General features: G+C 42.8%; 2 protein-coding genes across 2 annotated transcripts; both read right to left on the bottom strand.

The window, feature by feature from the left end:
- Positions 1 to 1,353: 1,353 nt before the first annotated feature.
- On the bottom strand, positions 1,354 to 4,667 carry LOC115665703 (U-box domain-containing protein 4). The gene is made up of 2 exons (XM_030587550.2): positions 4,287 to 4,667; positions 1,354 to 2,505 (listed from the first exon to the last, which is right to left on the bottom strand). Exons 1-2 carry the CDS (start codon positions 4,577 to 4,579, stop codon positions 1,653 to 1,655), a joined length of 1,146 nt encoding a protein of 381 aa, XP_030443410.2. The 5' UTR covers positions 4,580 to 4,667; the 3' UTR covers positions 1,354 to 1,652.
- Positions 4,668 to 7,128: 2,461 nt separating this feature from the next.
- LOC115681437 (eukaryotic translation initiation factor 3 subunit I-like) lies at positions 7,129 to 11,178 on the bottom strand. Its single transcript, XM_030605386.2, has 8 exons — positions 10,835 to 11,178; positions 10,496 to 10,711; positions 9,293 to 9,420; positions 9,026 to 9,145; positions 8,851 to 8,940; positions 7,978 to 8,064; positions 7,804 to 7,883; positions 7,129 to 7,438 (listed from the first exon to the last, which is right to left on the bottom strand). Exons 1-8 carry the CDS (start codon positions 11,016 to 11,018, stop codon positions 7,363 to 7,365), a joined length of 981 nt encoding a protein of 326 aa, XP_030461246.1. The 5' UTR covers positions 11,019 to 11,178; the 3' UTR covers positions 7,129 to 7,362.
- Between the last annotated feature and the right edge of the window lie 303 nt (positions 11,179 to 11,481).

Here is an 11,481-nt window from a genome sequence, read left to right as displayed (position 1 = left end):
AAGAAAGATTGTTTTCAACGTACTTTTAAAAAAAATGATGATATATACACGTCGTCTCCCCAATCATATAAATTCTCGTCCCGTATGTTACTAACCAAGGTTGCAACCAAATAGGAAATGCTAGTCACGTTGAAAGATGAGAAAGTGTAGATTATAATCACAGTCATATTCATTCATTTTTAAATTTGAAACCCTACCTTTTCTTTAAGGGAAAAACTTTGGCTTTGACCCGAGTTAAGCCAAACAACACAATGTAGAAAACGACTGTGAAAAGTGAGTTGCAACCATATCGTGTATGGCAGCTCCCCCGTCAACAGTGGAAGAAAAAACAGAAGCAATAAAGAAAAAAATACTATAAAAAAGTAATAATAATCATGATGATGATGATTATGAGAGAACATCATGTAACATCTTCAGCTTGGCCACGTCCTCAAATTTGTGCGTCTTGTCTTGATATATATGTATATATATACAGAATTAAAACCAAAAAATGAAGGCTATGATGAAAGCCTGCATTATTGTTTAATTTGGTAGGGACTCAGGAGCCCATCACTTGTCGATATTATGCACGTGTGATGTGACAGTTGCAAGGTAGAATCAAACACATGAAAACAACGCTACGTGAGTACGAAGATTGACGTGTTTTGAGCCTTTATACACACCTCATCTCTACCCTTCAGCATGCGAGCTAGTCTCTTTGTACACACCTCATCTCTACCCTTCAGCATGCGAGCTAGTCTCACCGATTCTATAGAATTTAATCCTGATGTGTTTACTTATGAGAAAGAAAAGGAATATATAGAAAGAAATGGGCAAAGTCATAAACCATTCACAGGTGATATGGGCAAAACATAATGGTCCCCTCTCGATGACCTCATTCAACACACGCTCACAATGACCAAAATGTCACAACTCACCCACCGCCTATTAACAAAGCTGAGGAGAGGAAAGAAGTCCACCTACCAACTATAGGTGGTCGTGCCGAATTTATGCATCAACTAGTAAAGATGGAGTAGTCTAGTGGGCAGACATCAAGATTACACTTCAAGTAAGGTGGATGTAAAAGAGGGACACACGTCATGGTCCAGAGGCAGTTCCGACGAGACGATGTTCATTTCGATTCATTTTAGTCGACCATGCCAATCATGCTAAGATGAGCCCAGAGGGTCAACATATACCCCATTTAAAATGACCTAGATTTTTATATTTCTCGCACCGTGATTCACTAAATACCTAACATGTTGAGGGAAGAACGAGTGCGGCAGAAATATAGAAGTTGAGATAATCCGAATCCCAAACCATCATCATGTTCAGTTTGAGTTGCAAACTCATTAGACAGCATTGAGAGAAGACTTGGGATAAATACTTCCTTCATAAGTTCATATCTTTTGCTAATAACAAGAAGAGGCCATGAAGTTTGGGAACAGAAGGCAGGGAAACCTTTACAATCTGTGTAGCATTTATACAACAGTACCTTTACAAACAAACAACAGAGAAACAACTATGATTTCAACCTTGTACTGTGATACACTTCAGTTTATTCCAACCAGTCACCTGATACCACCACTATGGCCAGGACTGGCATATTTCACAGGATCAGTTTTCTTTAGCAACAAATATTTATCCAGAGACGATAATTATAGAGGAAGATTTTACTTTAAAGAAACTTCAGAAGTACAATTGGCAAGGGGCATATCTGCGGGTGTGCATACCAGAGCCCTTTGCTGTAGATGTCTCAAGGTCTGCTCCATGCTTACTTGCACCATCTCAGCAAGCATCGTCTTCGCCTTGTCAGACTGGTCCTCTCCATTAATTTGAGAGATGATGTTGCAGACAATATTCTCAAGCGTGTCAGGTTGGTGATCGGATCTTGGATCTGGAGATTCCCTCAGCAACCGCAACAGTGTATGTGCTTTTCCTTGAGACTTTGGTGTCCCTTGGACAGTGAGCTCGAGGAGACCAGGAATTACACCTTCTCTGAGGATTGGTTCTCTGTATTTACAGCGATCACTCTGACACATTGCTAATAAAGCCCCGACAGCATGCTCCCGACTCTGGAGGGACCCATTCTCCAGCACATCAACTATGGCAAAAACTCCACCTTCCTCAGATGTCAATGCTATTCTACCGTCCTCAAAATTTAACAATGATTCTAGAAGAGCAGTGCACTTTTCAGCAGTTTTAGACGACTTTTTACAGGTTTTCAGTAAGTTCACTATGGAAGGAATTGGATCTGCTTTGAGGATAACGTTGAGATTATCTGGATGTGTCGAGAGATTGTAAAGAGCCATTAAGGCATCAATCTTAGCCTGTTGGGTTCCACATCTCAGGATTCCTGCCAAGAGAGGGATGGCTCGGGAAGAGCTTATGACTGGCTTGTTGATGGTAGAAGCAGACAGAGTAAGCAAAGCGGCAGCTGCATGCTCTTGGAGTTCAACATTATCTGACTGTAGAAAGCTGATAATTGGCTCAAGAGCACCCGCATCAACAATATTCACCTTATTGCTGCAAGATAAATGGGAATGAATATCAGCGTCGATCTTCCAGTCATGTAGAGAGGCTATTTTACCATAAAAGTCAGTGGAGCATGAGCGACGAATGAAAGGCAAGCAGCAAGCAATCAATAAATTCAAGACCAGCAAAGGCACAAAAACAGATATATCCAAGAGCTCTCCTACGATTTCCTCAATCTAGGGGATTGACCAAGAGTCCCTGATAGTAATAGCAGCGTTATTGATTAGATCGATTAAACTAACAGTGTAATATTTGCCTCAGCTCTGTTGCAACATATTATGGACCTGGCCGATAGAAGCACTTGATTGCCAGGTAAAGATTTTGTATAGTCCATACTTGTTGAAACAATCTTCTCATTCTTGACAAGGCAACGAATATGTTATTCCGCAGTCGCTGACTCCGTGGAAAGCTAAAGTTACTACCCAATTATCGCCTCATCACTCACTATAGGAGTAATATGATGCTCATGAGAATAGCATGTTAACAAAGAAACGGAAGCCACAGTCCTCATATGCATATAATTTTCGTGATGCAAGAATAAGAACCTAGAGTTGAGAAACTACGACGCGGTTCAGTTCCAACTGGTTAAACAGACATATGCAAGTTTCCACGCTCATGGAACCACCTCAGAAGTCTTTAAGGATGCCAATGAACTCTCGGAATCGGTTGAAATTCGGGTTACTTCACAAGCAGCATAGCATAAGATGCAAAAGAAGGGAAAAGAAAAGGGCAATGAAAAGAAAGGGCACAACATGTGAACTAAAGAAGAACCACCCTTGAGTCTGATTAGTGGTGAGCTTTCAACCACGGAACACCCACATGTTCCCTGGGGAAAAGAATATGCCCCGCTTGCGAGATCTATCCAACCGACCATTTTTGCCTTTAAACCCATTCAGAACACAATAATCAAGAAGAAAAACTCACCGCCCGCTACAGGGAAAGATACTTGTTGACCGAATGAAACAGACTTTATCAACATAACTTAAAGATCGCATCTTTTGATTTAACAAGATAATAATTCCGCGAAAAGTTTCAGAAATTATCAACTAAGAAAGCTTAAGATTAGTCCAACTTTCCCATTTCCCGGAATAAACGCGACTTGAAGCAACCAATAGAGCATGAAAAGAGAAAAAGCGACGTGATAAAATAAGGAACCATCCACTCGTATTTCGCTTTTTTCCCCCACTTCGAAATTTCCCCGGTTGATGAATCCGAGGTAAAAGCAAGTGAGAGAAGGAGGAAAAGGGAAGGAACAGCAGCAACTCAAGCAAAGTATCGTCGTCGTCGTCGTCATCATCATCATCCGTCAGCTTCTATAGGGGGAAAAAAGAGATAAAAGAAGGGATCTTCTGCCCAAAAAAGTATCTATTCCCAATCAAGTTCTTCGAGAAACAGCTGCAGTTCTCCACAGGTAACCACCAAAAACGTCCAAAACCGATGAACAGATGTCCATCACGAGCAAAATGGAAGGGAAAAAACCATGAGGCAGCGAAAGCATCGGGTAAGAACGAAAATCGCTGAAGCCTGACCCGATTCAGGCTGGATTTTCGAACGAACACGTTCAAGCACATCGTCCGCGATCCAGAAAGATGACGAGGGAGGGGGAAAAGGATCGCACAACCAAAAAAAAAAAAAATCGTGTTTCAGAATGAATCGCGAGCATATGAACAGAAACACGGACGCAATCGAGCAGCAATCAATCCGTACTACTGAGAGAGAGCGAGAGCGAGAGATAGAGAGCGAGAGAGCGAGGGAGAGAGAGAGAGGGGTACGTTTCGTCTTTGACGGCGAGGTTGAGGAGGGCGAGGAGGGCGGCGTCCATCAGCTCGAGGGAGTCGAGGCGGAGCATGGCGACGAGGGGCCCGACGGCGTCGGCGAGCTGGCGCCGACAGGCCGGGGAGGTCTTGGTGAGGCGGCGGATGTCGCGGGCGGCCTGGAGCTTGGAGCCGGGGTCGTCGGTGCGGAGGAGGCGGAGGGAGCGGAGGGCGGCGGAGGAGGCCGAGCGGGGCGTCGACTCCGCCTCCGACGAGGCACTCGTGTGGTTCTCCGGCGGCGAGTAGTCCATTCCTCCGTACAGAGCTAGAGAGAGAGGGAAGAGAGAGAGAGATGGAGAGAGTAAGACCAGAGAGAGAAAAAATCTGAGTGGGATTTTAAGAGATAGAGAGAGAGAGAGGAAGTTTGTAGGGAGGGGTTGGCGTTAAGCAACAGTTAGGGGCCTCCTGCTTTTTTTTTTTTTTGCTTCTTTTTAATTTTAATATATTAAATCCGTCCTTAAACTGCGACTCGATGCGCGATATGGGCCCGAGCTCTTAATTTATTCGTTGTGATCCTTGACCTTTACTATAATGTACAATCTCACCCCTGAACTTTTATTTTATTCGATACGGCCTCTAAATTTTTAGTGCATGTTCAAACTAGTCTTTATACTATATGAAAATGTTCAATGTGATCACTGAATTTAAATTAATGAAAGGATAACGTTGATTATTTTCGTATAGTTTAGAGACTCGTTTGAACATTTATCAAAAGTTCAGAGATCACATTGAATAAATTGAAAGAATATTAAAGTCAAGGGATAATATTAGATAAATTAAAAGTTTGAGGATCGTATTTTACGTTGAATTAAAATTTATAGATCATTTGTGTCGTTATCTCAGAATCCGTAGAAAAAGGATGGCCCCTAGATATTTTTTTAACGTGCTTCGATTATTAATGTTGTTGGTGGGGTGAAGACAAATGGCGGTAGTTCGTAGGCAGTTGGGTAAAAAGAAGTCAAGAGTACCCGTTAGTCAACATTACTGTTCTTTGCAATGACGGCTCTCGTTCAATGATTAGGCAACAAATGGACTTTCATTAATTACATCCAAATGCCTCGTATAAATCCAAAGGACTGTTCGTTTTACATCTTTCCCCTTGATTTTCTTAATCCAAATTAGATTAGTAGGCAGAAAAATCTACTTGATCCGTTGACCGAGAGTGCCTCATCTGATCTTTGGCAAATTTGGTGTGCCGGTTTTTCTAACCTTAGAATCACTAGGTTGCCTAATCGATTTGAATAATGATGCGGCTGCTAACGCAGAAACGCAGTGATCGGGACCTAACAATTGGGCGAGCTGGGTCGGGCTTGAAAATTAAGCCATTTTTAAGCTGCTTAAGCATGTCGCGTTCATACTTAACTCTAATTATATCGGGCTAGCCTCTTTTGATCTATTAAAAGAAGCACCTCGACTTACATGACTGGAGTTTAAGTACAACCAACCGACACTTCCAAAGGAAAGGCGTGAGAAAATCTAACAAAAGTTTGGCAAAATCACACATGCTAACTCCCGTGAATATGATGACATGAACTGCTCCGACCCGGCAACGCTAAGCAAATCAAGTGGAGATCATCAAGAGGCTTAAAAGCGACTTTGGGCCTTGAAATGACCACGTATTATGATGCCAAAACGAAAAGGACGTGGTTTCGGATCAAGTGATTTTTCACTGGACGAATCGTGTTCCTTGTAATGATGATGATTGCGACGATTTTCTCGTCTGTTGATGGTGCGTCGTCATTGGCCTGGAAAATGTGTGTAAGAAAGTCGCTCACCGGTTGGTGGGGCGTCGTCTTTTGTACTTTTGCCCACATGTGGGTGGGTGCGTAGAGTATAATTCATGTACCCACCAGGCAAGACCCACTTCATTAAATTTCATTAGTGTGGGGAAAGGAGAGAAAGAATAGAGTCGGAGAGATCCCTATCTTGGACTTCAAGTGATTTTCTAACAAGCTTGTTTTCTTCAAAAAAGAAGGAAAAAAGGTGGGAACGGCCGACGTTGGAAGCCAATTTTGATCCCTCACTTTGAGAGAGGATCCACGGGACGCAACGTGCAAAGAAACCGGCAAGTGGCGACTCACGGAGCCGCCATGGTGAAAAGCTTCTCTCGGTAACCCACGTCGCCTTTCTCAGCGGAAACGGTTGAATTCCATCTCCCTCGAATGCATCCCGGAGGAGGATACCGAGTAATGAAAATAGGACGAGTGACTTCACGCACAACGCCCCAACACCCGCCTGCCCAACCCCCCCCACCCCCACCCCAACCCACCCCCCCCGGTTTGGCACTATCCATCTTTGAATGTATGCGAGGAAGTCTGGAGGACTATACCCTACAGCCAAAGCTCACGGTCTCGTTGCAATACAACAACGTTTCACCCATAGCCAAACTTGTACGTGGGAAAGACACCACAGCCTTTTTCATTCACATCTCTTTCGTCGAAAGATGACGCAACAGCTTTCCATTTTCGTCCCTCACGCTAATTAACAATCTCATCTACCCGCCGTGTCAACACGTGAGCGTAGCCTGTAGCGATCCTCCCTGAATCGATCTTCAAATATGCCGACTTGTTTATGTGCTCGTGCCGAATACATTCCATTTTAAAGTATCAAACTGAACAAGGAAAAAAAAGCAGCGTCCCTCTTATTTCAACATCCTAAAGAAGCAACAACCAACATGGAACAACGAACTTCCCCATCTACTTTTCCTGTGCCAAGATTAGAAAGGATAATTTTCAACCTTCGTTTTTCCCCATGACCTCGCCGACAGAAGAGATGAAAGAACTTTTTATATAGCCGATGATGCTAGGAAATAGCTCATTTCATTGAGTTCCTCATCATTTAGACAACCTGATATTGAAAACAAAATTTCCAATCTAAAATAGGAAACTAACATGATAATATCTTTCCACAATGTGTACTTCCCCTAACCTCTCAGGAGAAGGCAGGTGTTTCTTTGTCACAGCACTCCCTCCACAATAATCAAGAGCCAAGACAGAGGCAACTTTTCAAAACTGCAAAACTATTTTCTCAAAAGCTAAATCTTGATGTTGAAGTAATCCGGGTCAAAGTGATGCAACCTAACATAACCATCTTCACCTCCACTTGAGAAACTGAAAAGACAAACAAAGTCGTAGAAAATTTAGAACTCAATCACACAACATGATTTTACTAAACATACAAGGTATACTAGAGTTCTATTTGAGGATATATGGTCTCAATATCACACAAAATCAGTTGCCTAATTGCAACAAAATCAATTAATCGACTTGCAATAACATCCAAATTCCACCATATTCTCACTCCGGGGAAAGTTGAATCAGTTCTCATGTGTTGGGAAAAATCAATCTATTTCACGTTCTCTGCAACTTTTACTAAAAACGTCGCACTTCGGCTTATCAAGTCACTTGTATTAGATATTAAGACAGCACCATCGTCCACACCATTGTACTGCCACAGAATTAAAAAAAAATATTACCTTTTCCCATCAGGATTGAAAGCCAAAGCATTAATAGGCCCAAAGTGTCCCTTCACACCTCCAATTTCTTCTTGGAGAATCTACACAAAAGCAGGACCACCACAATGACATGAAATACTCAATAAACCAGTGAACGAACGAACATCCAATGAGAGTAAATATAGCATAATTTACCTTGTCAAAAAACTTGGCTTCAAACTTTCCAGCACGATGATCAGTCATGGTTACAGCCGACGCATCTTGGCCACCTCCAAGAACCACCTGTAAGGACAAGAACGTCTTGACTTATAAAGAAAGCACAAGTGTACAACAGTTCATCAAACTAAAAGCGAAAAAAAGAGAGAATATCTTGGTGAGCACATGTCAACTCTGAAAGTAGTGTGAGGACGCACTAAAACATTTTGGTGTGCATACTCCTGAACTAAATGAACAAGGGGATGAGGCAAGTGATTTGGTAGTATTAGCTTGAGCCTCCTCTGGTTCAGTGAGAGAGTGAGCTTGGAGAGGAATAAGAACAGATGGAAATAAGAAGAGAAATTCTGAATTTGATGGCTATCTTGGTTGACCCACAGGGAACAGAATATAAAAGTAAAAAAGGCATAAGGAGCTAGCGTTGAATTGTGAAGGATAATACTAGGAATTTCAAATCCTTTGCCTCTAGGTACCGCTGCTGCTTTTTGTAAGTACATTGGTTTTTACCCAATTTTTACACTCATTATCCCCAAGCAAATCAATGGCACCCCTTGAGTACTCTAATAACTAACATAAAGCTCATAGATTTATCAAAATTGGCTCTCAAACATGTTTATAGATATAATCTTAAAAACACAATTATTTAACTCCAATACAGAAAAGCATGGATATGATTAAGAGTGTTCGTAAATTACACGGCCAATCAAGCTATTAGTAGTATTAGTAGTGACACTAAAACTAACATGGCAAAGAGCCAACTTTAATCAGGAAAACCACGTAGACTGTCCAAATAGAAAGATTCAGACCACGTTATAAAAGCAACCAACATTTAAAAAGGATGGGGGGAGGACATACATGATCAAGAAGTGGAGACATTGTAACTGCATTGACTGGGCGCTCTGTCGCATATGTTTTAATAAGAGTCAACGTCCTGATGTCCCATAGCTGAGATAATAGAAAGAAATGGTAGTATCAGATAAAGGAGAACTGTGACCTAAATCAAATCAAATGTACTTTATGGAATAATTACCTTGGCAGATTTATCTTGTGAACCAGTAACGAAATGTGAACCATCGACGGATTTCGTGAGTGAAGTTATCGCCTTTTTATGGCCAGTTTCCTTGTCTGACTCTCTAAGAAGCTTCCCAGTCTGCAATTTCACAAACAAGCAACAAAGAAGTTAGCACTTGTGTCAACAGCAAACAACTTCTAGTTGACGAAGAACCATTAAGTACTCAAAAACAAACTAAAGCCAAATATGCAAATTAATAACCGTAACAGAAAAAGAGTTGTATACCTCAGAGTCCCAAACACGAATTATAGCATCTTCTCCAGCACTTACAATAGTCTTGTTCAGAGGCCCCCAGACAGCTCGAGCTATTCTTCCTTGATGACCCCGAAGGATGAGGACAGACTCACCAATCTCTGCAATAAGGAGATAACAATGAACATTTACATCCAAGGAAAGACACAGAGCAGCTAGATTAGGTATGGAGCTCCTAAATTTCAAGGCTATTAATGAAGGTAGCGAAACGAGAGAGTCAAAAGAAAGGCCAACAAATTCACATTCACCATAAGGTTCTGATAATCCACCAGACTGAATAATGCCCACAGGAAAACAGGTATGTTAATCCATGGAGTACTAGTGGCCGACTGACACTATTCAAGGAGAAACTTCTAGCCACGTCATTTGCAAAAGCTTACCCACCCAATGCTAGTAGTTTTCCAACTTGAAACTATTCCTATGTTTGAATTAACATCAACAAATTAACAAACTTGATAATTGAATCAATTTATCTGCTTTTATTGCGCGAAAGTCAACCTCTCTGGATCAATCCAAATAATAGGAAGCGAAACACGAAAATACCCCATGAGTGAGGATGCTTATCCACAAGTATCTTGATCTCGAATGCTCAAGGATGTACAAGCCAAAGACATTAAAACTAAGCAACTATGCTCACTACCCAATACTTTGTTAAGGCAGCATTTGAAACAATTTGAAAAGAGGAAGAAGAGCACAAACTACTTACCCATGAATATGAGGAAGTCAAAGAGCTTATGATCAAAGAGGAAAGCAAACAGACAGATAGCGAGATACCATGAAATCATTGGCGTCCGTACACTTCTAAAGAAGTTAGTAAAACTAAAACCCGGGGAAGATTTCCTATTTCTGTCGTGAATTCAACAGAGGCATCACACATATCACTGAATCATGATTAGCCATGCTTGAAAGAGTACTCAATACTTAAGGGCTGGTGCCAAGTATCAGGGTCAAGTCGGGTGCTAATTTCTAGGTGCATACAAGCCAATGAATCTAAAAACATTCATACCAGGAAGAACATAGGTCCAAGTAGCTAAAACATAACAAACAGAAATCCAAGACACGAGCCCCCACCGATACAAGTCCTTAAGCCATGCTATACAACACGTATAATTTTCCACTCATCCCAATATTTGATTTTTCCTAATAAGAGGCCGCAAAAAAAAACCCCCAACTTACGGTCAGCAGGGTCTCTGGCAATGCGCTTCACATGAATAGCCGAGGGCAGCTCCATGAAAGGATCGGTGGTGATCACCGCGAGCTTGTCGCCGATGGAGAAATCCACCGACCTCGCCGGCGAATCGAAATTGAACGCGAACAGCTGCGTCCCGTTCTGCACGCTCCACAGCCTCGCCGTCGTGTCCGCGCTTCCGGTAATCAGCCTCTTAGAATCCCCTTCGAAAAAACACAACACAAGACAAGCGCACGGGAAGCAGATTCACCAAAACCAGCCGGGCGAAAGAGAAAACCGAAACCAGAAGCGACGCGAGAAGACGGGGGTGGGGGGCGAGGACTCACGGGAGACGTCGCAGCACCAGACGGCGCCGTTGTGGCCGCGGTAGGTGCCGAGGCGCTCGCCGTTGTCGGCGAACCAGACGGTGGGGGTGTGGTCCTTGGCGCAGGAGAAGAGGAGGTCGCCCTCCCGGTTGTACTTGAGGAACGTCAGCGGCCTCTCGTGGCCTTTCATCAGGATCGGCCTCATGGTCGGACGATCGAATCGGCGAACGCCTCCTTCTCTCGGAGATGGGCGGAGGAGCTGCGTAACCACCGCCGGCTGGTCTCTCTGCAACTTCCTGTGCGTGCTCTGCTGGAGGAGAAACCCTAGACGAGTAGGGGGAGGAGGAGGACGATGCTTTGTGGGCGTAGCACGTGAGCTGAGTATTTTATAAGTTTCCAGATACGTATTTTAACGGAGGTTCTAATGGTGGGATTTGAAAACTGCCGGACTGAACCGAATTGGTTTAGTTAGTCAAGGTCGCCGTGCTCGTGAGTATCGATCCGGGTTCGTGGTTCACTAAAAGTGGAATCGATGTCCAAAGCGGTCCGAGGTCCCTGTATCCAAGGGGGAAGCTTGACCAAATTAGACTGGCTTCTGAGAATGACAGGACTTACTACATACATATTTTTTTTATTTCTTCAAAATTTTTAGTAAAATGTAAATTAAA

Source organism: Syzygium oleosum, unplaced genomic scaffold (genome assembly GCF_021117445.2).
Source record: "Syzygium oleosum isolate NSW1041296 unplaced genomic scaffold, Sole_v2.1 Sole_v2.48, whole genome shotgun sequence".
Taxonomy (NCBI): Eukaryota; Viridiplantae; Streptophyta; class Magnoliopsida; order Myrtales; family Myrtaceae; genus Syzygium; species Syzygium oleosum.
The sequence above is the reverse complement of the archived record's forward strand: the minus strand, read 5'-3'. Positions and strand labels throughout refer to the sequence as shown.